This window comes from Nestor notabilis, unplaced genomic scaffold (genome assembly GCF_000696875.1).
Source record: "Nestor notabilis isolate BGI_N333 unplaced genomic scaffold, ASM69687v1 scaffold17883, whole genome shotgun sequence".
Lineage (NCBI taxonomy): Eukaryota > Metazoa > Chordata > Aves > Psittaciformes > Psittacidae > Nestor > Nestor notabilis.
In genome coordinates this window covers 9,707-37,383 of record NW_009923499.1, presented here as the reverse complement: position 1 = coordinate 37,383, position 27,677 = coordinate 9,707, and the positions used below count along the sequence as shown (strand labels likewise).

Here is a 27,677-nt window from a genome sequence, read left to right as displayed (position 1 = left end):
AGCTCGGGGGAGGGGAGAGCCGAGCCAGCCACTCACAGCAACAGTAGTGAGAGCTCCCCAACACTTTAACTGTCAATCAGGCTTAATGGGGTATAAAAACCTCCCCAGCGCCGCGGCTGTGATAGGCAGAGAGCGCAATAGGGAGAAATGAGCAAGAGCCAGCGCTGAAATAGTGCACGGCGTAATTCCTGCTCTGTGATCTCAGATACTCCAAGTGAAAAACCAGGCGAGGGGACAGCGAGAGGCGGTTATCAGCTCAACCTTTGCAACCGGCTCAGGACAGAACGGCTACAGATATTTATAGATACGAAAACAAAACCAACAACCTTACCCTGAGTTGAGCCTTTCTTACAAAGAAGGTCCTGGCAATTCTGTCTTATTTAAGCAATTTCCTGAGTCTAAGAATAGAAATGAGCTTCCTGGAAGGCACTGCAGGCTGAAATTTGGAGACATAGGCTGCTTTATTTTATTTTTCCAAGTATAAAAGCCTTCCATTTGGATACTGGATTTTTATGTTGGTCCTTGAAGCCAAGGGATGGATGGTTACTTTTAATTTCACTTTTTTTTTTTTCTCTCTCCTTTAATTTAAAAGCCCTGTCTTCCAGTTAAAAAGCAAGGAAACCATTTTACCTGCATGTGACAATCCCAGAGGACACTCATCAAGAAACAGGGGAGTGACTTGGTTTTCTGCACTACTTTATTCCTGCCCCAGTTTTTTTAGGGGGAGAGAAGGCTTTTTTCCAGTCCAAGAATCTATTGCCCCCCAAGTTTTGGAAGGGGGTGGAAGACTTGTCACCCATCTGGGGGTGCATGAGGGGTATTGGATTTCTTTCTCTGTCAACTTGGTTTTGTGAAGGGTTGGAAGAGGATTTTGCCTTCCTGGCTTGCCTGGAACAAGAGGATGATTTGGAAGTGGCTGGGAGCTCTGCTGCTTTTCCCCGTGCAGATGGTTTACCTGGTGGTGAAAGCTGCTGTGTGCATGGTGCTGCCACCCAAGCTCCGGGACCTGTCCGGGGAGAACGTGCTGGTTACCGGCGGCGGCAGAGGCATCGGCCGGCATCTGGCCAGGGAGTTCGCGAAGCGAGGAGCCAGGAAGGTGAGCATGGGTGTGAGGAGAGCTCCCACCTGCTGCGCTGCTCTGCGCTGCTCCGGAGCCCTCCACTCGGAGGTTAACAGCTTTTTCTCTGGGTGGGATTGATGGGATCACCTCGGAGAGGGGAGAAGGGGCACTAATCTTGTGAAAACCCAGCGTGCTGAGCCATTACACTGACTTACATTTCAGAAGTTGCCCACTCTCCTCCTTCCCTGCATCCTGTCTCTTCCCAGCTCATCTGAGAAAATGGGATGATGAGAAAGGACTTCCCTTGTGAATTCTCTGCTCACGAAGTGGAGGGTTTTGCTCCAGCCAAGGTTTTCATGTGACAGGGAGAGGAGAGCTAGGTGATTCCCAGGCGTGAAGCTAGTGCTCACTTGCATTTCTATTCATAGGCTGCTTCCTGACAGTCCTGGTTGCTGGGACTGCGTACAAGCAGGGAGGGTGCAGCTGATCTCTGGTGCCAGCCTCAGGCTCTCCTTGGGCACAGCAGAACTGCCACTGCCTGTCACCCAACGTGACACTGTGCATGTCACCCCCGAGGGGTCTTGAGTCAGGAAGGGGCAGATAGTGTGTGCAGCAGGGCTCTGGCTCTAGGGAACATGGGGAGAAGGGTTCAGTTTCACCCTGATGGTTTTCCACTTGCACAACTCATTTCTTATGCTTTCTGAAGTCCCTTGTATTTTGCTTTTGGCCAGTCCAGAGCTGTTCAAAGATAAGATGAATGAGAACCTAGCAAGGAAGAAAAGTACAATGTGAATAGGAGCTGTGAGATTGTTTGCATGTTTCCTTTAGGAAAGAGGGAAGGGGAAAGAGTCTGAGAGCTTGATCTGTTTGCACAATAGCCTGGAAATGCCAGTGTAGCTGGTGTGTCCATTCTCTAGCTCAGGAACTCATGGTTTACCTCCAAACCTTGTGTTTGAAGGTATCTCCTCCATGTGTGTGAATCAGTCAGGAATACAAACTTCACACATACCCTGAAACAAGGCTTGAGATTCAAAGTTTCATCTCCCCCTATATGGATAATGAAAAGCAGGAATCATGAAATGAGACAGCTGCATAAATACTCCTCTGTGTGAGAGAGGATGAATGAGAGTCAAGAGAGAATAAAGGAGAGAAATACAGAATGAGAGGATATTTAAAGAAAAATTTGCATAGTGTTTTGTCAGTTCCTTACACATGCTTTGCAGTTTGCTCTGTGTGATATAGAGCTATTCTGGCATGCAAGTTTGAGGTGTAAAATATGTCAGCATTGAACTTTGATGTTTGTAGATGTTTGTGTTTAAACATCATGTTGAGATTTACAAATTCTTGGAAGACAGAGCAAACAAGTTGCCTGACCTTTGGACCCAAGCAATTTGCTGGAAGTGTATTTATATTATGTGTTAGAATACCATGCTTCATTATTTATTTAGCCCGGCTGGTTGCTAGGCTGAGCTCTGGTATTGAAGTACCACCATTTCTCCAGCTAGCTCCAGAGCTGCTTTAGCTGCAGTTGAGCTGGACACTGAACAATGGCCATCAGCCCCAGTGAACCTGGTGACATGGGCCAAAGAAGAGGGAGCTCTTCAGGATACAGAGCTGAGGATGAAATGACTGTAAACATCTACAGACTGTAGTTCATTGGTATGTCTTATCTGTAACATCTCTCCGTACCTTAGAAGGAAAGAATAAAGGAAAATGATTGTTGGGAACCTTTGCATTTGTCTCATGTGACCTTGTGAAATGCTGAACTTTGGGGGGGTTGCATTATGGGGTTTTTTCATGTCTGTCATCAAGGTGATCCAGTGTTTGCTTTTACTGCATTGGAACTAGTTTCTCCTTTCAGTTCCACCATGGCTATCCAGTAAGTCAGATATGGCACACAGCAAGTTTAGATGCTCTCTGGCAGTGGCACTGCCTTTCTGTCTTTGGTAGTTGCACATTTTCCCTGCAACACTAAAGTAGGCTTATTCTTGTCTTCCTTCCCATTTTTAAGGACAGTTTTACCTGGATGTGGTAGCTTTCATTCTCACTGCACTGAGATTTCATTTCTTTCCTGCCTTCTGTGCTCAACCCTGACTTTGTGAATGTGCTGCAGTTTCCATGTAGAACACAAGACCTCTGTTCAGTGCTACTCTTTGATTTTATGCTTTGCCTTAGACAATCAAAAAGAAACTAAAAAGGCTTGAAGTGGCTAGCAAGTCATCCCTCAGTGAGGCCTGTCAGAAGTCACTATTGTATTTTTCTGTTGTTTTCTGATGTGGTTAACTGTTTTACACTTAGAGCAAAGCTTGAATTATTGATCATCATTAATAATATATAGCAGATATAGTAGTCACAGTATTCCAAGTTTAGAAAAACACTTCCACCAAAGGCCTGAAATTCTGAGGCCAAGCACAGTGTTACTTAGAGAACAGAAACAGGAACATGCAGGCTCAGGTTCTAATAGGGGGTGTGCAGTGTAACCCACCATGGCGCTTGCGCACACAGACATAGTGACGGAGTTTTGGAGGTAGGCGGCGATATATAACCATATTTTTGAGATTAGAATCTTCTGCAAGATAGGTTGGTTGAGGCTGTTAGCATCTGAAATTTCCTCTGATAATTAGACTGGATTGGATTGCATCTTGCACTCTTTGTTTTCACGGGCTTGTTTTGTTAATCACGAATGAGAGATGTCTGAGCAGTTTTTGCGTCAGATGACAAGTGTTGCATCTCACTAAGATTATGAATAGTCACATCTGCAACTTTTTTACTGTAAAATTTGATCCTGCATTTAAAGCTGTGAAGATGGCAAGAAATAAATCCCCCAAAAGTTCATATAAATGGAAATACAGTGTCTTCTGCTTGATAGATAGAACTACCTGAAAGGAGGATGGAGCCAGGAGGTGGCTGGTCTCTTCTCCCAGCCACCTCCTCACGATAGGACAAGAGGAAATGGCCTCAGGCTGCGTCAGGGGAGGTTTAGATGGAGATGAGGAACAATTCCTTCCCCAGAGGGTGCTCAGGCATTGGAACAGGCTGCCCAGGACAGTGGTGGAGTCACCATCCCTGGAAGTGTTCCCAAACCGTGTAGACAAGGCCCCCAGTGACATGGGTTAGTGCTGGCCTTGGCATTGCTGGGGAAGAGTTGGACTTGATGAGCCTAAAGGTCCTTTCCAGCCTGGCTGATTCTGTGATTGTAGGTGAGCATGGAGACTGAAATTCTCAATCCAACAGAATTCTCTTGGGCATGGTCATGCAAATCCATCCTGATTCCTGTTGTCTAATCCCATTCTTTTAATCCATTGCTCTGGCATTGAGCCTTCAGTGAGACTTGGACAGATAAACATCCAGGAGACATTTCTTTCTGAGGTACTGTGTCTTTTCTCATGGTTATTCATTGGCCTCACTGATGAGATGGCCAATAAGGGGACAAAGTGGTCAGTACCAGTTGCTCTTTTAGTTTTGGAAGTGTATGTTTCTGTTTTGTTTTCAATTAAAACTACCAGTGATTTTTAGGCAATGAGCAACTTTCATCATTAGATCATCCCTGTGCAGGTGTATACTAAGAGCTCAAAGGATCCATATTCCCTTTTTACTTTCAGGTAGAAGTTTTCAGAAACTCCTTGGTCATGGGAGGCGTTATGTATTTAAATGCTTCCTGTAGCACTTCCAGCAAAAAACCAAAAGCATGTAGATTTGCTGAAAGCAGAGGAAGAGTGGTTTACAGATGATAGGGGACATGTTAGTGTTATTATGAAGGATGGATAGCACTGAATGCTCTCTGGAAGTACTCAAGTGTTGTAATGCAACTTTCATGCTGTTTCTCAGAGACGTGGCCAGATTCAGAAGTGCCGGCTGAGGAGCTACTTTGCTGTGGCTGAAAGAAATTACTGGAGAAATGTACTTTATTGCCTTTGGTACCTTCTTGCTTGCTTGCAACATTCAAAATCTTCACTATTGCTGGCTTTACTCTTGAGATTTTTTTGGCTACGCCTTAGACATACTTGATGAGCAGTCTCTGCCTCAGGCTTACACATTGGAAGCTTTGTTAAAGCTCCTACCTGTTGATATTCTGTGGTGAGCCAAAATGGCAGAGTAGATCAGTGTTAATGAAACAGGAGAAGGAGAGATTTTTATGAGTTTATGATTTAATGCCTGTGAAATAAAAATCCAGTTCCAAAGCCTAATGGTGTTTTGCAAAGAATATACTGTATAAATGAATTAGTGTTGGGAAGACTGGCCCCTTTGAACATTATTTCTTGTGCAGAAGAACAGCCCTCTACAGATGTGAGTAGGCAGAGGTACGTAGGGCTCAAATGGGTTCATTCACTGGTGCTTGAGAGTTGGAAAATGTTTCTGGTTTCCTCTAAGCCATTTGCTTTTCCTACAGCATTTTCTGTTACAGCCCCTTTGCCAGAGAGTTGTCAGCCCTGGTTTTGATGATCTCCAGTGATGAAGTTTGGATTCGTATGTCTTGTATGTCATTTGCATGTCTTGCTCTTTGTCAGGTTTTCAGGCATTTCCTTGAGGTCTAAAAACATTCCTTGTAATTTTTACTTACTTTGTTCACACATTGTTTAATCTGAGGTCTGACTGAACAGGAAAGAGATGTCTGATTCTTAGACATTCTGGGTTAGTAAATGCCACCAAAACCTAAAAAAGTCACTGAAAAAGATGTAATTATAGGATAGAAACAGACTCCAGTATGCGTATGTATTTTAATGTTCAAAGTTATCTGACGGTGACTTTGGAAGAGTTTCTTAGACCTTTCCTATTAGGAGACTGGTCAAAACCCGTTGATATTCCTTAGGTTTTTTATTTACATGGAGGGCTCTGAGCTCAGAAATGAGCAGTATGGATCTTCAGCAGCATATCTACAAGGGATTTTATACAGCAGGGCTTTCCTAGAGTTCCTTTGTGATCAGTTCTGTGGTCTCAGTTTCTTTCACAGCTTGTATATTTTGTGCTCCTATTTGGCTTTCTTTTTTTCCCCTCCAGCTGTGATATGTTTAGCTTTTCGGTAAGCGTAGCTCTTGATGCATGAACCAGAGGGCTTCTAGGGAATAAGGGGTGTTCTGGCATGAGAGATGCCTCTAAAATACCAATGGGTTAGGGGCAGCCCTTGGGTCAGCGTGACAGTAGTGCAGAGAGGAGCTGAAGAGTTCTTCACATTCCTCACTGTGCAAGAAGTGAGCTCGTAAATACACTGGAAGATCTCTCCTTTCACTGGTTTGTCCTCTGGACGTCCACTTCCTGCAGGAGACTGGGAGATGAGAAGGTTTGCATGCCTGTGCAGTGATGAGGGAAGCAGTCTGGAGGAGCAGGACAGACAGGAGCCCTTCAGGATGGCAGGGAGCTGGGATCACCACCACCAAGCGGAAGCTTCGCTCTTGCGTGGGATGTGCCGCTTGAGAGCCATGACCCCGCTCTGTCAGCACTGCAGTCTAGACAGTTCTGTCTGCAAGGTGCTTTTAACAGGATGGCAATGTGATGGACAGCTGTAGAACACCACATTTGCAATAATCAGTGATGATTATGGGATAGCAAACAAGGATCCTGAAGGCAATTCTTAAACTTTTGCTTTGAAAAGCAATGAGGGGTTTTTTGGTGGTGGTGGTTTAGTTTGTATCGTGCTTGTATCACTCCTGATTTTGTTCAAGCTACAAAAAAATCCCAAACTGAAATCTCAGCTGTGCCTTCCATCATTATTTTCACAACAAAGACCTTAACGTCTTCATTTAGGAAGATACTTTGTCATTGGAGTGTGCTATCCTCTTTCAGTTCAATTACAATTGGGTTATAGTAAGAAGTCACTGCAGGAAGGAACACCATGGAAGGGATGAGAACCATGCAAGCCCACGCTGCTCCTGAAACTGGCAGCCAGTTTCCCAGTCTTGAATTCAACAGGACTGAAAACCCCAGAGGAGCTGCAGGTGCTTGAGAGTCTTGTATAACTGGAGAGATTTAGCTGTTTGAGATTTTTGGCTATAATGGTGGTTAGGATGAGAGTATTGCAGAGAGGCTGTGTAAAAATGGCATCAGGTCTTAGAGTTTAGCCTTGTATTCCCAGTAATGGGAGATTTGGCAAGTTTCGAAATGAGTTTTTCCAATGGCATACTCCTCCCACATTAGCTACACAAACAGCATCTGTAGTTCAGTGAATATTTCACTTTGGTCTTTATGAATCATGTTGACATATTATTGTCCTGGTTTGTGTAAGTATATACCAGTTTCAAATACTTGTTTATAACTTACACCAATGCTATAAGATAAAAGATTAACTGCATTGTGACTAAAGCTGGAAAGGAAATGAATACTAATCTCCTGAAGAGAGGGCAAATACTGAGACTGATGCTCAAAGTCATTCAGAGTTGCGACCTTTTTGAACGTGTAGGACAAAAGCTAACCATATCTCACACAGATTTCAGTAAGAGTTCTTAATCGAAAATGTCTTTAAATATTGGTCATTCTCAGCATTCATCCCTGATTTTACTTTCGGAACCTGCAGAATACTCTTACTAAACTGTATTTGAGAGTTAGCTCTTGCCTAAAGAAGAACCTGACATCGAATTCGTAGTGCCCAGGAATTTTAATCTGCCATGGAGTTCCATCCAGGTGGGCTACAAACCTGTAAACACTTCTTTGGTCATATACAAAGGTGTGTCATTGCTGATAATGTGCTGGAGGAGTGGGGAAGAGAGGAGAGCACACCTGAAGTAAACTCAGGAAGCCCCTCTGCTTGCTGCCTTTCAGGTTTTAAATCTGCTGCAGCTGGGCCAGTCATCAAGAAGACACTTGTGTTCTGCAAGGACTAACCGATTTCTGACATGTACCTTGCAATTCATTCTGAGTTCAGAACATGAATAGACCTGATCTGGCCACCCAAGAGATTAGTTCTGATTGAAGAGCTGATTTAAAATTACATCATTTCAGAGCTGAGAGAAACTCATGTTTCCTGGAAGATGATGAATCCCCATGTACTTGGTTTTAACAGGCACCATGCTCTAACAGAAAGAAATCAGAAAGCCTTTAAAATTATGTTTATAAACGAAATGGACACAGTTCCAATGTTCTTTACCCCATGCAAATGCAGTATGTGAATGTGCTGCACAAACAGATGTTGAGTTGGCCTGGTGCATAATCATTTCTAAAAGGCTCAGCATAGAATTTACATACGTATTTTTAGATTCCAGTACTAAGACAGCATTGTCAAGAGACCATCTGTCCACATCCTGAATGTTTTTTATGCCCTGCTGAGATACCAGAATGACATACACTCCATGTATCTGATGGATGGATTTCTCTGTAGTGATTTAGAGATGCAAATAAGTATCTGAAGAGGCAATCTGACATGTCTCAGAGTGAAAAATAACTATCATCTCAAAGGAAATTTTGCATTTTCTATGTTGTAGGTAAGAGAATATTAGTAGTAGTAATAAGAGAATATTTACCCATAGTGCACACATCAGGTTCTAGGTAATTAATCTCTCCTTTTGTCTGTGGTCAAAAAAACCCCAAACATAGGAACTGAACAGTTTCAGGCATATTTTAATGATGGTTACTTTAATCTTATTTAAATTTAAGCACTTAATCTTACAGTGAGCTATTAGAGCATGTCATAACTTAACAGTAAGCAGAAGTACCTGAAAAGAATTGGGGAGTGAATGTTTTTCCATGTCATGCGAAGTAGTATATTAACTTGGAACATTTGGTAAACTGTGAGAGCATAAATTTGATTGAGTGGCTTTATGGTCTCTAGAAAAGCTTGCTTTCTATAAAGATTCTATACTGACAGCAGCTTTAACAGCTTCCTGCTGGCAGCACGCTTCCTTGTTGATTGAATTTAAGGCTGGGCAGAAGAACCCTGGTTCCAAGTCCCAGGCTCGGATGGCACTGAGCCTGTTGTGTGTGCCCATGCCAAGGCCAGCCCTTCGAATAACACCCTCACAAAGTGTCTCTGGTTGGCAAGTACAGACAGAATTTATCTGCTATCAGATCTGTTGATGTCTGTGAAGCAGCATTCCGGATGGAGCTGTTTTAGCTTATAATTTAGAACGTACCTGTCTTTTGTTACTGGGTATGTTGTAAGGAGAATAAATAATGTTAACAAGAAGCGGAACTTGCAGAGTAACAGGCTTGTCATCTCACATCAGGATACAGTGATGTCAGGTGAAAATATTGTCCCAGTGACACTGTGCTGTGTTGGCACACCAGAAGTCAGCACTCCTTAAAATGCTTAAGGACTGGCACCAAGACAGTTAAATGAGGCTTCCCACAAAAGCCAAGGACTGTGTCAATGCTGTAAGAAATCTTGAAGTAAGTTTTAAAGATGAGGTCATATATTAATGTTGCAGTGCCTCAGAAACCCACTCACGCACCAGAAATTATTTAGCATAAGCTGTATAAGGACATCAGAAAGATGCTTACCTCAGGATTTACACCACAGGTATGAAACAAAAGGCAGCAGCTGAATATTCACACAGGAGTCTGTACTCATGGTGGTTTCAGCACCACTCATTTGGCCATTTTGAAGTTTCTGGAAAGGCATCACAGCAATGGAAGTTTTAAGATGGGATTTGAAAAGCAACAACAAAGGTTTTTGGGGAATGTTTTCAGAGGTACATACAGTGTGGTGGAAAACACAAAGGGGTTTTTAAAAGTTAATGCTGGGAGGTAAAGGCTGCAATAGGAGATCTGATGCTAAATGAAAGATGATCAGTAACGTGGGGATAGCAGCCTTGAAAGCCAGTACAGAAGCTTAGACTGGAAAGCTTGAAGGGGAGGCAGGGAGATTCAAAGTGAGAGTTGACCTGGTTGAAGCAGTAATCTAGGTTTGGGATTGTGAGCAGGGGGGTTGGAGCAGATGACCTCCAGAGGTCCCATCCAGCCTCAACCATTCTGTCATTCTGTGATCTTCGTCTCACTTGTACCAAGAAAGGAACAAGGCTGCTTTTCTGAATAGCATGGCTGGCAAGACAGGTTTGGTCTAAGATGTTTCACCTTGCTTACCTGAAGTGATCCATCCCTCTTTCATTTGTGTGTTTTCATCACCTACTGTCGCTTGTAGATGTGCTGCTGTATTTCTGTTGCATTTTGTCGTGAGTCTGGCACAGGCTAGGATAAAGTTGTCTCAGATTTGTGGAACTATTTGCATCTGAAGCACTGACTCGTATGGGTAGGTTTTACTGCATTATGAAATGAATTCAACATGCTGTTGAGCTAATGTCTCATTCATCTGGCAGAACGATTTGCTTTAAGTGTGACCATAAGCCCTTCACACATTTCTAAGCATTCTGACTAAAGAGTTTAGAAGAAATTAAAGATAGATATATAGATGTATTTATTTATTACCTGGTTTTGGAAACCTGTCTTCATAGGGTGGTATTATACAGTGGATAGTAAAAATTCACTTGGACATCTCTGGATAGACTCTGAATTATATTCCTCAGACAGATCAGAAGCATTCAAAGAGAACTGACACAAGGTTAGCACATCAAGAGCTAGCTGATTTTACATCATAGAGCCAGACCAGGAACACAGTAAGCTGAGAGGTATGAAAGTATTAGGACATTTTTCCCAAGAGAAGAACTAGGGAACTAGGACAATTAGATGGTGATGATGGTGAGCAGGCAGTGTGTACTTGCAGCCCAGAAAGCCAACCGTATCCTGGGCTATATCAAAAGAAGCATGACCAGCAGGTCAAAGGAGGTGATCCTGCCCATCTACTCTGCTCTCGTGAGACCTCACTTGGAGTGTTGTGTCCAGTTCTGGTGTCCTCAACATAAAAAGGACATGGAGCTGTTGGAGCAAGTCCAGAGGAGGGCCACAAGGATGATAAGAGGGCTGGAGCACCTCCTGTATGAAGACAGGCTGAGAAAGTTGGGGCTGTTCAGCCTGAAGAAGAGAAGGCTGCGTGGAGACCTCATAGCAGCCTTCCAGTATCTGAAGGGGGCCTACAAGGATGCTGGGGAGGGACTCTTCATTAGCGACTGTAGAGGTAGGACAAGGGGTAATGGGTTTAAACTTAAACAGCGGAAATTCAGGTTAGATATAAGGAAGAAGTTCTTCACAGTGAGGGTGGTGAGGCACTGGAATAGGTTGCCCAAGGAAGTTGTGAATGCTCCAACCCTGGCGGTGTTCAAGGCCAGATTGGACAGAGCCTTGGGTGACATAGTTTAGTGTGTGGTGTCCCTGCTCATGGCAGGGGGGTTGGAACTAGATGATCTTAAGGTCCTTTCCAACCCTAACTGTTCTATGATTCTATGATTCTATGATGATGAACTCCCCTGAGTAGCCAGTAATTCTACAGGAACTATGGGGAGAAGAAAAAAAGACAATAGTTTCCTTTGTTTGCTTCCACAAAAATTGGACAAGCATGTAGAAATTCTGTATCTTTCTTTCTGGATGGTTTGAAAATATCAGCTAATGCTTATTGATTTTAAGTGCTTGCTTTAAAATCCATTACCAAATGTTGGTTAGTTTTTAATGTTCATTTTTCACTTTGATTTCTGGACTGAATTGAACATGTAAATCAAATACCATTGCTGCTGTAAGGTACTTCGTAGGAAAGGAAGACTGAGAACAGCCTCAGAACTGCCCACTGAGAGAGAACAAACTCAGGAATTCTTAAACCTGTGTGCTTATCAGGAATATAAAGCAGAAATTATTAGTGAGATCTTTTTAGCTGGGCCGAGACCCTGTTCTTCAAAGCGTTATGTCAACATGCTGAAAAGTCAAACAAGTCAGACCCAGGCACTGCCAGATCCATTGGCTGATAACACTGACGCCAGCAGAAAAGGGTCAAATCCATGTTGTTTGACCTTTATCCCAGTGGAGATTAAATTGATTCTAATTAATAGACTTGGGAATAGATGGGTACCTTGGCAGAGTTTGTAACCAGTTTGAATTATTCATCCTATTAGCTTAGGCATAAACTGTGCATAATTACAGAAGGATTCTGTGGACAGCCACCCTTATGCTGCCACCTTCTTAATTACAAGTTATTGGATACAGTGCCACAGAGCTTGTTTTGGGTAACATCGGGGTTTCTGGTGTCTAACACTGCCTGAGCAAATGTGGCAGTGCTCCACTTACGGCAGTAAAATAGTGTTTGAAAACACAAATTCAGCTCTGCTGAAATCAGTTATGCTTTATGTATGTGACTGTGAGAAACAGCTGGCTCTCAGTATGAAATCAGTGGCAGTTGCACCTCTGAGTACACTTAAACAATGTACAATTATACATCGTGTGAGGTGGTATAAAAATGATGCCCAGAAAGATGCTGGGCTGTGATTATCCTGTAGTATGACATAGTTTTAGCCATATTTTTAGGTTAGAATCAGTCTATATAAGGTATAAAGGTGGGGTGGCAGTTGTATGACCTGGATAATATATTTCATCCCTTATGTACATGAAGCAGCCGTTTAAAATAGGTGCAAATGGAGTTCAGGCTTGACTGCTCATTCAGCCAGCGTTCCTCCTCTTGGTCAGCACAGATACCAGGTTCCACCAGTTACATCAACAGGTAGTGTTTGTCTTTTAGATACATCCTCTTTCCCGCTGAGTCTGGGACTGAAATGTGAACCAAATGTCTGTGAGTGCCGACTTGTATCAGGTGCAAACTTCAGACACTGAATAAAACCTCATTTCAGTGTTTATTAGAAGCTTCACTGAGCAGCAAATGCTTCCTGCATAGCTAGGCCTACATTAAGAAGTCAGGAGTTACCACTCAACAGAAGCATGGTATTGTAAGTAATTCTAATTGGGTTTTTGTTCTATTTGCCCTCTGAATCACACCCAAGTTACATTTTCAAGATTTTCTTTGTATCTGAGGAGTGGATAGACTTGCACCGCTTTTCCTGAAAGCAGGAACTGTTAGACAATTGTTTAACTGGACCTTAAGGAAAACATCAAACACACTAGACTTAAAATAACTTAATGGGAGTGGATGTTGTAAGGACACTGCACAGTTCACCTTTAAGTGCCCTTAGAAAGAATGGATCAACAGTAACAGTGGACAGTCACAGATTTTCAGTATGAAAATTAAATTAGTGTTTGTCTCAGACCTGTCATTTTAATCTCTTTGCTAGTAATAAACAGAGACAACTTGTCTCTCTGATCAGCATATTCACTGGGTGAGACTTGGCTGTGGCATGTTGGAGAGGGGATAGGAAATCTTGCTGTCTGCTTCCAGCAGCTTGGTTTTATGTTGACTCGAATTCCCTGAGCCCTACCTCTTAAAAAAACCCCTTACCAGTGAGGACAAAACCCAGCTTACTGCCTTAAAGAGAAGAGCTCATGCTTCCAAATAGAATATTAAAGACATCCAGCTGGTACAAGTGCTTCTTTCCCAAAGAGGTAATAGAACAGGGCTGGCTCCAACCACAGCAAGCTATCAGAAATGATGTAAGAACATTTCCAAGACTCTTGGGAAACACGGGAGCCCTGTCTCAGTGAACAAAGCTGTTTGATTTGGGGTTCTGAGCTCCGCTGGTTGTGCAGTGTTGCAGAGTGTTCTTTGTGTTGCTTGCTATTTGATTTTAATCCAGGCCCCTTGGAGACGATTGTTTATGTTGTGTTCAGATTCAAATGTGTGCTTTATGTAATGGAGAGATTTGCCTCTTCAAAAGCAGAACATTCAGCCATCAAAGGGTTTTTTCAGGGTTTCATTTCCCTAGATGATGTGCAACTGGTGCAGTTTACTCTTGTGACACCTTTTCTGCTGTGAGGACATGTATGTGTGTGCACACGTGTGTGTATGTGTGTGGGAAGCATGTGTACATAGTGATCTGGCACCTCGGATCTCCTTTACAGCCCCAGGTTCATCAGCGGGTCAGCCAGCTCCTCGTGACATCAGTGCACTTGTTTACTGCTCTCAGAGAGGAAGTGCTGTGCTGGTGGCTTTGACCACTGTCATCATCTTGTTTTAGCCCAGCAGCTCTGCAAAACCAGAGAGCTCCAAATGTGTCTTACTCCTTCTGTAAAGTAATTTTTAGTTTCTTTTCCTGACTGCCTTAAAAGGGAAAATAATGGATTGAAAATTGTTAACCATTGAAATTCTACTACAAGAACAGGATTTTGTCATTGAAATTGTTTGTACAACCCAGTAATCAGAACACTGGTTGTGGATTGAGAAACGATCCATGCCAAAGGGAGTCAGTGTAATGGGGATGAGCTGTGCTGCAATACAAGAAGGCAGAATGGCTGCTTTAGCCACTAGAATCAGTAAAACCAGTTAAAATACTTTTGGATCTAGGCTACTAAGGGCAGTTTCACCCATGACAATTTGGTACAGATTTCCCACTGACTGCTGTCAGTCAGCACCCCTGCAAATCATGTCAGTTAGGTCATCTGGGTCTGTCTTTTTGTGTACCAGTAAATATTTTCCAGTGGAAATATTGTTCTACAGTGAATGCAAGTCAACCCAAACTAGGCCTGGTTTTTAGGACTCAATTTCACACGCTTCATAGAAGTAGTTTACAGATCCCCAGTGCTCTGCAGTCTCCTGGTAAGTAGAAAACCCTCATAGCGTTGAGCTGTGCTTGTTACTGACTTTGAACACATCAAGGAATTACTGTGCTTCAGTAGTGTGTTACTGCTTCCTCAGCTGAACCCTAGGTACTGACCAGGTTACATTATATATTGTACTGGACAGTAAAGCTTATCTCATGTTCTGTTGTACCTGAATTAATTTTATGTTCATGTTGAAGTGAATTAACTTCATTGTGCATTGCAGTAGCCTAAAAATCACATATGTGATAGACAGTCACATCCAAAGGATGGTAACTTCTAAGGAGTTGTAACTTATTAATATGTTACAGCTTGATTTGTGATTGCCTGGCCAGTTTAAATAATATCATTGCAGCAGAATGTGATTAGAATTGCTTTCATCATTTCTGGGTAACAGCAATTGTGAGAACTATTGTTTCTGCATGTAGATATCGTTGTATTTAACAAGAGCTATGCTGGTTTACATGCTGTACAAGCAGGATAGCTACTTCTCTTAACAGCGTATTGGCAAAATTGGTGTAGTAAGTGAAAGACCCTTATCACCCTGCTGCACCCCTTGGGGATGCAAGTTCTGGGAACTTGCAGTCCTCTCATCCCCATCCTCCTTCGTTGAGTTATTAGGCTGAGAGAGTTAAATGTGTGCTGAAAACTGTCATTTGTACAACAGATGAATAGATTTTAGAAATTCTGCCCTGTTGCATAGCAACAGCCACCATTAAAAAATAACACTTAGAAAGGTACATAAAAATATAGGAAACTGGTAAGCATTTAAATATTGCTTTCTTCTAAGCAATATTCTTCCTTTCTTTGACTAAAATACTTATAAGAAAAGCTCCTTTTGACAGCTTTTAGATGGTTTTTAAATGGTAGCAGTTCTCTTTTTCTGGAGGCAAAGACAGGAGGGTGTAGGGGAGCATGCCTGGAGCTGTTGCTAGTGTTCAGTTTATGTATGAATTTAATGTAGGCTATTTTAACTCCTAATACTTCTCCAGTAGCCTCGTGGGAGAAATTATTTTTTCAGTCACGAGCTGCATCATGTTATGCACGTGGATGATCTGGAGCATATTTTAGACCTTCCTGGAGGGCAGTTTATAATGACAGCATTAGAAATGTTATTCATCCTTTGGTTTCCATGTCTGGTTTTGTTGCAAGCCTTCTTCCAGTTTAATAAATTGAAACACTTTCCCTAGTCTTCCTTTTCTGTGATGTTCCTGCAAGAACTGGGACTGTCTGGCTGCCTAGGTCTTCCTCAGGCTTATAAACATTCTTTGTGGCTTTCCTCATAGCTTCTAATGCATTTCCCATTCTGGATTAAAGCTGCCCATTTCAGACTGTGAACCCAGCACCACTAATCCTGCTGTAGGCTGCCCAGGGCTCTGGCCCCAGGAGTCTCAGTGGTGTCTCCAAGCAGGCGATGCAGTGCCGCTCCACTTAAAAACACTCAGTGCTTCAAGATTAGGCCCCTGTTACAGAATTAATTTCAGAAATATAAAGGCAAACTCTAACAATCCAGTTCTATTGGCACCCCTTTGGTAGCTCTTTAATTCTTCTTTTCCATAAAGTTATGTCTGATTTTTCCATTTGGTTAGTTAAGAAGTAGCAGTTTTCAGTTCACCGTTGGCTGAACCAGGCAATTTTCACCCACTCAGGTGATGGAAATAACACTGTGTTGGATCCACGTTTTTAATTTCACACATCCCTTTACCTCTAACATTACCCTGTGATCTAAATTTCTGATTGTTTTTAGCTCTACAAAAACAAACACTCTTGCAGTTCAGCATCGACTTAAATGTCTGTCCTAGTAAATGTTTAACTGTATCACATGAACGTTTAACCTGCCCTATGTTAAGAACCAGTTACCCTGAGAGGTGTATGCAGTAAGTAAAAATAATAATGAAGGGTTTTGGAAGGAAAATGTGCAGACCTTCTGCTGTGTTTGAAATGTGTAAACCTTCCGTCCTGTTGGACCATGGCATTTGTCACAGAGATCCAGTTATTTATTTTTTCCCTTTGAAATGTTATTTACTGGCTTTCTATCCCTTCATCCTGTCTGCTGTGCTCACAGTACAAAAGCCCTTTCTGCACCTGCATATTTACCCTCCCCGCAATTTCCTGAGATCTCTGTGGACGTTTTCATATGGAAGTGGATTATTTGGATGGCATGCCAAGCAAACGGAGGTGGCTGCACACTAGTTATTTTTACAGGGTAGAGTATATTATTTCTCTTGGTAGGTATCTACAAAACCTTACTTCAAATACACAGGTTGAAAAATCTTACCCCTCTCCCCATCCCCCAGATAGGCCACTTCTTTCTGCTTTGCAGCCAGAGGATTTTATGGCTGGGTATTTCTTTGTGTGCTCTGGTTCCCTGGAGCAGAGGCCGGTTCCAACACGTGCTGTGGCAGACATTCACCATTAAAAATCTGTCGGTTTTTTCCCCACAAAAGCTTCCAGGACCTTTTGCAGGGTGACAGCTTGTGGCCACTTGGTGCTTTGGTTGGAACGTGCACTCCGTTTGACCCTGTCCCAGCGTTAATAGGATTGTAAAGGCTGACTCCTGCGTGACCTCTTCTTGCAAACAACCCCTCACCCTGCCCCTTCCTCAACTGCTCTGCACAACAGAGCCGGGAAGTGTTGCTCCTGAGGCAGACTGGAGACGCAGTTCATGTTGCAGACGAAAGCAATTGGAAAAACCACTGGAAAAAAGTCAGCATGGAGCCACCTGTCTTTAAATAGTCCTGACTGTGAGAACAGTAGGCATTTGTTCACTTCTTTAGAGGGAGCTGGTCTTAAATGCCTCTATGCAGACAGCAAATTACACATTTTCTTTCCAAGGAAGGTCTCTGTTGAATAGCAGGCAGGTGTTCACATACTTCTCTGATTTTTAGGTGCTGTTTTGTTTCCCTCAGAGGAAGAAAGGGATGACTGGGCTACAAATGGAACTGACTATGGTTTAGGTGAATACTGTTAATCCCATTGAGTGCTAAATCAACATATAAAGTAATAAAAGGTCTGACTCTAGACTAAAGGAATCGGAATTCACACTTTTACTCGCCTTCTGAAGTGTCTTTAGACCTAACTTTTAATCTCATTACTGTATATTAACAGTAATTTTTTTAACACTTCTCTCTTAAAAACTACTCCTGGCCTTAACTCAAAGCAGTTTATAATGAAGTCTGTGTTTTGTGTTTACCATGGTGACAGGATTAAATTTAAATTCAATTATTACAGTCTAATGTCGTTACAGCTTCTAAATACTAACCTCGAAAAGCTTGTGGGTAGAACAGGTTTACTCTCTTGATTCCTGCAGGCCTACCTGTAAACTCCTACACCCATCCCTTGCAGCTTTGATACTCACTTTCCACTGTGGGAATTGGGAAGATTTTGCCACCAGCCTGCTTTGTTTGCTTACTTTTATGTAAGTTTCGCTAAGGGGCTGGGTTAAGTATTTTGACCTACTTCAGGCATCCCCAGATTCTTTTCTCCTTTCCAAAGCAAAGGCTGGTGTTTCATACTGCAGGGCCACACCTTTCACTCTTCCAGTCATCTGTCTTCAGGCCTCTCCCATGCCCAGCACCTGACAGAACTTGTCTGGCTTTGCCCCAGGGGCAAGAGAGGCGAAGGGATGGAGGAGAAAACCCTCATGCCATTGACAGGCAAAACACATGAATGCTTCTGAGGCTTTTCTCATGGTATGCAAAACCCTGCCAGGAGAAGGGGATACACTGGAGTGCATTTCTTCAGAGGACCAACTGGGAGTTAGTACCACCGGGCTTTGTAAATACATGGGGTAAGACTGACATACTTCAGTGGATTATCTCCACTTTGTACTTCCTAAAAGTATGCAGGAACTTTCTGGGTGCAGAAAGGCGCTCTGTGTATGAACAAAGGTGGCTGTGCAATTCCAGGTTCCAGCTTAAACAGAGCAACTTTTGTTTCACTGGCCTAGGAAGGAGGTTGAAAGGGGGAATGAAATGTGTTGACCTACCAACTACTTACCTCAGCTGATCCACGGCTAGGAGTTGCGGTTGATTTGTGGTGGTAGCAATACCAAGAGCAGGCAGGAAGGGCACTGCCGTGTCTTTCTGCAACACGTTCAACTTTCAGTATCTCCAAATTGACACAGAGATTTGCTTCATGAATCATAAAACTGCAGAAGCTTTTGGAATGGAAGTTTTATCTGCTAATCACAACACATGCTGTTGTGTTGGGAAAGACTAAGAGTGAACAAGTCCATACTAAAATACAACCCACATAATCTAAGGGGAGTGTGAAGAAATGGCACATGTTCAGTCTCAGACATGCTTTTGTTGTGGGACACCTTTCCAGTACTGGTGTAGTTCACTGGAGGGATACGTTCTAAGCACAGCGGGTTTGCTGAAGATACAGTGCCAAATCAATTGACGATGTAGAAGGGCAACATTCCTTTGCTGCTGTTCATGAATTGTGCTAGCAATAAAATCAGACTGAACAAGTTAAACAGCCTTGTAAATGATATAAAATTAGCTCTAATCTCATCTCCAGCACCAATAATATACTTAAGACTCTGGAAGCGTAGATCACGTGTGTATATTGTGGTTGATAGTAGCTTCAATCTAGACCTGTTTATATAAATTAGTGGCTTTATCTGATTTTGTGGCCAGTCAAAAGCATAACTCTTACATTACAGTGCAAATCAGGATTTAAACCTGCAGTCAGGGTTGGGGCTTTTGGCCAGGAGCCAGCGCAGGCCGCTCTCAGAAAGCCTTCGCTTAGTGCAACAGCAGCTAAAACCTTCCTTTTGACTCCCCTCCGACCTCAGGGCATGTCTCATTAGCAGATTAAGTCCAGAGTTAAACGACTCCTCCAGGAGCAGAGGATGCAGTGTCTACGGAGCCTGCCATTCCAGCTGAAATGATTTTCCGAAAGCCAGATAAGGAGCTCTGTGACTTGCCAGAGGGGAGAAGATCTAGAGATAAGGTTTGTTTTGCAAAACTTCGCTCATGAATAAATCCTGGGAAAATCTGCACTAAGCTGTGATGTCACAGCCCTTGCCTCCTTTCAAGTTAATGAAGAGGAGGGTGTGCTCAGTTCCTCTGTCACCATAAATCTCTGCTTTCCTACGCCCAACAGTAGGAAGACGCCTGCCTGCTCTCATCGCAGCCAGAGCACATGAGATTGCTCTAACATTCCACCTGCCTCCCTGGCTGCCAACCACCCGGGTCACCCAGGGGTAACCGGCGGGCAGGGAGCCTCCAGGAGCTGCCACGGGGATTAAACCACCTCCTCGGGCTCCTGCCCTCTGCAATTTTCTGGTCAGTAACTCTCTGAAAGGAGAGCGTGTCTAGTGGGGTAGGGAGGGGCTGGCAGGACAGGATGACGAGAGGTGAAGGGGGAGAAGAAATGGGGGCTGGATTCTTTCCAGGACAGAAAACTGTCTGTCCAAGAACTTATCCAAAACACAAATTAAATATTCCTCTATCCACCATTAAATTAACCGTGAATGGGTGGCTGTGCAACATCCTGACAGGCTGTGTAATGAGGAACACCATGTCTCTTTTCTCCTTTATTCCTCTGCTTTTTCCTCTGTCCCAGGCAGGCATTTCTGTGTCTGTAAGAGTCATTCTCTCCAGGCCGAAGTGAGCAGAAGGGTTTGTTTAGGAGCATTGGGAACATGCATGATTATCCGTGACTTTTCAGTTTAGTGAGAATGTTACAAATAACCCAACCTCATACGTTCCAACTCATAAGCAGCAACTCATCTAATTGCAGATTTTGCAGAAGGAGGTGAATTCAGGAGAGCAAGGGACTTATGAGGTTTCTAGGAAATCTCAGGCCACAGTAGTAGACCTAGGACAACCTTGGTGAAACTGCTGCAAGTATTGCCTACACAGGAACACTGAGCCAAAGCCCTCTGTAAAGACAGAGCTCAGGAGCAACAGAAGCCTCAACTAGGAGGCTAATGCAGCAACTAAAAGTCTTGTCTCTCTGTAAGATGTGCTATCCTCAGAGGCCAGAGGGAAGCCCTTGCCAATTTAATATGGCCAGATGTCAGAGAGAAGTTGAAAGTCTTGTATGTCTTGTAGGAACAGTCAACCAATTCAAATTTGGACCAAAAGCAGGTTGTATTGAGGTCTTAGTTTTATCCATCTGTAAAAAGTAGCAGCAGTGATGGCAGAAAACCTCACTTCCGACTGTGACATTGGGGAACTTTCCCCTCTCACAAAAGAACGGCCTTTTATTTACTGCTTTTCTCTTACGCAGGCTGAAGCCTTCACCTGAGTGTGAACAGTATCAAGGACACAAAAACTTCCATGGAAAAAGAATCGGTGCTTAAGTTAATACTGTCAGCAGGAGAACCAGCAAATTCTGTCTTCCCCAGATGGCCTAGATTTTAATGGGGTCATTTTGCAAGACTTACCTGTAGGATAAAGGTCCCAAAGTAACTGTTGGGGCATAAAAAATGTTATATCCAAGAACTGCATCACAGACAGATGTTCCTTTGACAAGTTGTCCTTTGCTTAATGATTCTTCCATATATCTTTCCTGACATTTGGTGCATCAGTGGCAGCTCTTGGGAATAGGAGGCTGTGTGGATGTTTGAAACAGATTAAAGTGAAGAGTGAGGGATCTGCTTTTCAGTTTGCAATAGCAGTGGGAAACCTGGAGTGCTGGGTGTGCGAGGTCTGTTTCTTGCCTTGCTCCCCTTGTCATGAAATCGTAGAAGCATAGGATGGTTTGGGTTGGAAAGGACCTTAAGATCATCCGGTTCCAACTCCCTGCCATGGGCAGGGATGCCTCACATTAGACCATGTCACCCAAGATGCTGTCCAACCTGGCCTTGTCTGCCACATTAATTCTCTTTCTCTTCCTCTCCTGCCTTCCATCACTCTTCAACTTGTCATTTCATTTTTTAGGGTCTTATTTGACTGATCCAGTCCTAAGAGGCTGAAGTTCACTCTGTTGCAAACTTAGAGTGGGCATCAGACTTGATGCTTATGGTTGACATTTTGTGATGGTTTTTTTCTTCTCTTTCCAACAGAGGTGTAGCTTGTGAAAGAGAGAGTAAGTATGTGTGTGCTTGTAGCTGAATGGTATTTTGTCAATATTTCCTGAAAACTTGTGAAATTTCTCACATGTTCTTGGTTTCCTGTCAAGTCTGCAGAGTAGACGTAAGAATTATCCTCCAGTCTAGCTCTGAGTTCAGCAGTGAGTAAATAGCCATTGGTTTTACAAGCTCTGTGTAGATGTCAAAGCCTGATAGCTAGCTAAGGGTGATGTGCTGAGGCTTTCAAGGACAGGCCAGTACACAAGCTCCACTTTTAGCTGGATGCTTTCCTGCAGTTTTGAAGGTTTTTAATGGGTTTCTCCTTGAAGATTACTTCACCTGAGAAAAGATTTCCCATGAAGTGGCTCTGGCATATTTTTACATGCTCTGAAGTTCCTAGTTAACTAACTCATTAGCCCTTTGGTGATTTTGAGACTATAACTGTATCAGTCTTTGTGCGTTTATGTTCACAGATGTGGCAATGACTTATAAACGGGATTAACTATGAATTTAACTCATTTAGGAAATGGTAGAGGACCCAGGTAAGTAACCTTAAAAAATAGAAAAGAAGGTTATATACCAGGAAAAAATGTTTTGGTTGAATCTTTTTATCTGTAGACGAATGTTTGAAAGTGCTGGAAGCACCAAATGTTTTGTTTCTATGGATATTCACAACTGTTCTTTGTACAAGCAGTATTGTATCATCTTCCCTGTGTTAAATGGGAGTGGTAAGTGGGATCTTGCATATATTAGTTGCAAAATAAGTTCATGCTTGAAATTTCTCACTTCAGATGTCTGTATAGGATGAACCTCTTGTTTGAACTGCAGTTAGGACACCAGCCTGCAAACAACACTGCGAACAGTTACAGATGATAGGCTGAAAAAACATGTTTTACTGCAGAGCAGATGCTATCTCCAAATGTAGAACAAGAAGCAGATAACATACCAGATACACAGGAAGGTCTGGGATTTTAGAAGGAATTTATCTTTGTGTGTGTATAGCAAAAGCAGGGATAGATTTGAAATTCCATGATACAGAAAATTTGCCAAGTGTTTCATAGATTTGTCATGTTAAGCTAAAGATGCAGCATTTTATGTTGCTTGTAAAGAACCTGGAAATAGTGTATCAGCACTGGGATACAGCTACCTCCAGGATACTCAAGTCCTATCCCCATGTAATAGAAAATCGTTGTTAGTTCTAAATGAAACAATGCAAAGGGCTGGCAGCAAAAACACAACAAAGATATCCATCAAATTGCTGAAGTTAGGAAGCATGTTTTAATTATTTTAGATTTGAAGCAGAAGCAGTTTGACTCTAACAAAAGTTTTTTGCTGCAGATCATCCTGTGGGGTCGAACTGAGAAATGCCTGAAGGAGACCACAGAGGAAATCAGGATGATGGGGACAGAATGCCATTTTTTCATCTGTGATGTAGGAAATCGAGAGGAGGTCTATCGGCAGGCCAAGGCTGTGCGGGAGAAGGTTAGTTTCTGTGTAGAAACACTGTTTGTGGGCAGCACTGAGTAATGACTCTGATAAGGAAAAAAATATATTGGCAAATTGGGAAAAAAAGGGGGGTGACCATCGGATTGTATTGTACAGAGTCCAGCTACCTGTTGTAAGTGATTGCAAGCCATGTAAACAAGAATGTCGACAGCTATGAAAATAATAACATTTTTAGGTAATAACAAATACTCAGATCTAGTGGTGACTGCTGATTCACGAGGAGAGATATTAGTTGTAACAAGGAATTTGGGGGTTTTGCAGGTGGGTGATATCACCATCCTGGTAAACAATGCTGCTGTGGTCCATGGGAAGAGTCTGATGGACAGCGATGATGATGCACTGCTCAAATCACAACATATAAACACCCTGGGACAGTTCTGGGTAAGAGGAGCTCTTGTATCACATGCATTCGGAATTGGAAGTGAGAGTGACAGGAGCCAGCAAAAACTTGGCTGTTACTAGGTCTTTCTAAACAATGCTTGGTAAAATGTGTCTGATGTGAAAAGGAGACAGAAAAAACAATGTAAGTGGCAAAGGCCAGGGGAAAGAAAGTCTAAAAATTTGATTTGTCCCAGTAGTAACACAGTATTTGATGCTCTTGTATCCCCATTCTGTGATTTCCAGTAAAACATTTGATTTCTTTTGAGAAAGCCTGAGCTCAGAGGAGAGTGCTCTGTACAGAGATGTGTGTGGAACATCAGAGGAGAGAGATTTTGTTTTGTTTCTACATAAACTATGCATTTAGAATCTCCAAGAATGACAAAGCAACAAGGTCCTTTCCCACTCCTGTCCTAGCATAATGAACAGCACAGTTTGTTATCTCTCTGTCATCTTATTTTTTTTTTCAGTAACTGTTGTTTTTGTTGTATCTCTGCTGAACAAACCTTTTTCTTTTTTTAACTCTGTTCTTCAGACCACCAAAGCATTCCTGCCAAGGATGCTGGAGTTGCAGAAAGGACACATTGTTTGCCTGAACTCTGTCCTGGCCTTGTCAGCTATCCCTGGTGCCATTGACTATTGCACCTCCAAAGCCTCATCCTTTGCCTTTATGGAGAGCCTGACCTTAGGGCTGCTCGACTGCCCTGGAGTGAATGCCACAACAGTCCTGCCCTTCCACACCAGCACAGAGATGTTTCAGGGCATGAGAATCAGGTCAGTCCAGGGGAACTAGAATAAAGCATCTCATTTTAAATGAGTCATCAGAATACACTCCTAATTAATGCTTCATTCAGTTAAGAGAATTTGATGTCTCATTTGGCTGCCTGGGAACAGAGGGTCACTCTAGGCCAGCAGGGACTCATCAGACTGGTTCCCTCGGTTGCTGGCGTATTCACACCACCTGCCTTACTGAGTGAGACATTTGCTTCTGCATAGAAAGCTGAAAGCTATTTTCCCTGAGTGTATTTAGGCCATATGCAGTCACCACAGAGGGAGGGGAGGTAATCTGAAAGCTGAGGTCATTTAAGAGGAGCAGTCTATAAATTACTTAAGAATTAACAGTACAAATTCCTTCTTTATTCATTGAAATACTTAATTCTTTTCCACTGAAAGAATGACAGCCAGTTACTGAAGTAAAGCTGTCAGTACCTCCTTTCAACCTCTAAGAGAATAAGCTAAATTCAAAGACTAAAAGCTGACCAAATTAATCTTTTACAATGGACAGAGTAACTTTATTAATATAGTTAGTGCTAGTGCTCTCTTAGACAAGAAAATATGCAGTGCCAAGCTATTGCTGGAGCGGGGAAAAGCCTTCTCTTTGGTTCTAAAAATCAATGGGAGACAATATTTGCCTTTCACCTGTCAAGAATTTGAATCAAGCAAAGAGCAATAGAGGAAGAGGAAAAACACCGACACTGAAATGACAGCATTTTGGGATTAGTTTGCATGCAGTTTAAGAAAATCCCTGAATCAAGGTTCTGAGCATGCTGCCACGTCTCCCTGAAGGCACCAAATGTACATTCGTTATGTTTAGCTAACCCAGCAGTACTGGTTGGAACTGGGCTTTCTGCTTCCAGCATTCTGGCTGCAACTGGAACTTTCTGCTTCTTCCAGCCTGCTTTGAGGCATGTTTGAATGCCAGTAACCAGCGATAGCTTAGTGAGTAACAGGACTTGGACAGTGATATCTTAAAGCAGGAGGTTGGTTAACAAATAATTGTTTTATTTTTTACTTTATTTACTCAGGTTCCCTAATCTTTTTCCTCCTCTCAAGCCAGAGACAGTGGCTAGGAGGACAGTAGAAGCAGTTCAGATGAATCAAGCCTTCCTGCTCCTTCCGTGGACAATGCATGTTCTTGTCATCCTAAAGAGGTAAGTATTTCCTTTGCCCAGCAATAGCCTCACCAGTTTGGCAAGACTGGCTTAAAGTCCCTCCGTGTCAAACAATTTGGCTGTAACCCAGTATCCAGGATCAGATTTGTCCGTCCCTTCCCAAGAAAGACATAGAAGCAAAAACTTCCGGAGATTCTCTTCATAGATGTTTTCCCTGGATATGACCACTTTATGAAACCGGTTTCTCTCCCCAAATTTGGATTCCTGAGGTCTGAACTGGTATTTGTATCTGGGAAATTTCTTAACAATTAACATACGCATGGAGCTGATTTGGATTTAGTAAGCCACTCTTTGGGCTCCAGGCTCTGTGTTGTGAAGGGTTTCAGTGCAACAAGGTATGTACACCACAGCTGTATTTGCTTGTGCTAAAGCAATGAAACTATTAAAAAAAGTATTTTTGTGTATGATTAGCACAAGAATTCTAAAGTCCCTAAGGAAAGAAATTCATAACTTCATATCCTGAAACAACTGAAGAGAAAGGACGTTTAAAATTGTGTTTCCATGAGTTTCCCTTAAAGCCTTTGGAAAACCTGCTTCAGTCAGGAACTGAAAGGAGGTCATGAGATTTTGTGGAAAATAGTTACAATAGTTACAATGCTGCATTGCAAACGAGAGAAATAATTCACAATAAATGCTTTGCTCGGGAATACTCTCAAAAGTTCCCAGAAGTTCTACAGACTGAAAAAGGGCCGTTCTCCTTCTCCTGCAATATAAGAATTAATAACTCATTTTCTATTACAGTAGCTGTCAGGAATCAGACCTATGTCCATACCTTATTATTAGGAGGCCACATGCCTAGCACAAACAGATGGCAACTTAACCTGAGCCCTCAGGTTAAATCTGCGTATTTCAGAGTACAAGATTCTGCACAGTAGTTGGGAGGAATAAAACATGATGGTATCTTCCAAGTTACAGTTTTTACAGACCTTTTTGGATAAATATTTCTGCAGAGAAAGAGCAACTTGATAGAACTTTCTCCCTTTAGATCTACTCACAGCAGGATACTGACATGTTTTGTCTGTGCACCCTCAGTGGCTGATTTTGAGAATATGTATGCTTAAGTATGTGTGTACATAAATGCATATTTGCACATCCTCTTACTAGAACAGACTAAGAGGTTTTTTGTCTGATCTGCTTATTTTCTTTCTGCAGCATTCTCCCTCAGGCAGCACTTGAAGAAATCCACAAGTTTTCTGGGAGCTACACCTGCATGAACACTTTCAAAGGACGAACATAGACTTGGTGGTGCAAGGACTGTTCTTCTGTGGAACCAGCACAAGCATGAAAATCCTGACAAGGCTGTGAATCAGCAGTCTTGGCTTTCAGCCTGTTCATGTGACTTGAGCTGCTCTGAGGCAACACATTTCTTGCAGGTCATATCCATAGTAACATGACCTTTGCACAGGATTGAATGACTAGACTATGGACCCTTGGAAAGAAAAACAAAAAGTGTGAAATGTTTATATGATGGTTAATTCTTTAGAGTTCAATTGTTAAATCTACTCATAGTTTTAAGATGTAATTTTTGTTCCTGAAGTGTCTGTAGGCTGTCTCAGCACATCACACCCCATGCATTCTTTCTCCCCTCTTCAGAGGAACTGCAATTACAAACTGCTTCTGGTTTCATTTCAGCTTTTTGAATGGGGAACTTTAAAAATAGTTTGAAGAACTAAAAGTTATGGACATTTAATGGAAGTTTCCTTCCCTTCCTTCACTTTACATCCCTTGATGAAGCTGTTCCCAAGTCACATTAGGGAAGGAACAAACTGTGGGGCAATGTTTTCTTTGGTAAGGGCCACCCAGGACTTCTGTCTGGAAGGACTGTGCTGGGCTCAGGAAAGCTGTCTTAACCTGAGAAGGCTGGAGGGGAATGCTCAGTCAAAAGAGCAGACAGTTTGAATAGTGGAAGATTCTTTCTGTCACTGAACTCATCTATGAAATTTGTCTTTCAATCTCTGTTCATTTATGATAAAATACATATATATTTTCAGCTTTAATCCCAGATTGCCACACATGTAGGCAGCATCACGCTGGGGAGGAACTAAATCTAGAACTAAAACTAGAGCCTGTTTATACAAACATATATTCACTGACATAATCCATGCAGAAGGAAATCCATTGTTTGAATCTGCACAGTGAAGTAAGTGGAATAATGCTCTAAAAACAAAAGAGACAGTACTTTAGTCCTTATGAAATATGACGTTTGGAAGCACAGTTAGCAAAGACCTGATTAAATGCACATTGA

The 27,677-nt window shown here is 42.5% G+C and overlaps 1 protein-coding gene across 1 annotated transcript; it reads left to right on the top strand.

Annotated features, from left to right (window-relative positions):
• The first annotated feature begins 896 nt into the window (after positions 1-896).
• Positions 897-27,677, top strand: DHRS3 (dehydrogenase/reductase (SDR family) member 3). The gene is made up of 6 exons (XM_010012169.1): positions 897-1,096; positions 22,935-23,078; positions 23,364-23,483; positions 24,016-24,254; positions 25,286-25,411; positions 26,585-27,677. Exons 1-6 carry the CDS (start codon positions 902-904, stop codon positions 26,667-26,669), a joined length of 909 nt encoding a protein of 302 aa, XP_010010471.1. The 5' UTR covers positions 897-901; the 3' UTR covers positions 26,670-27,677.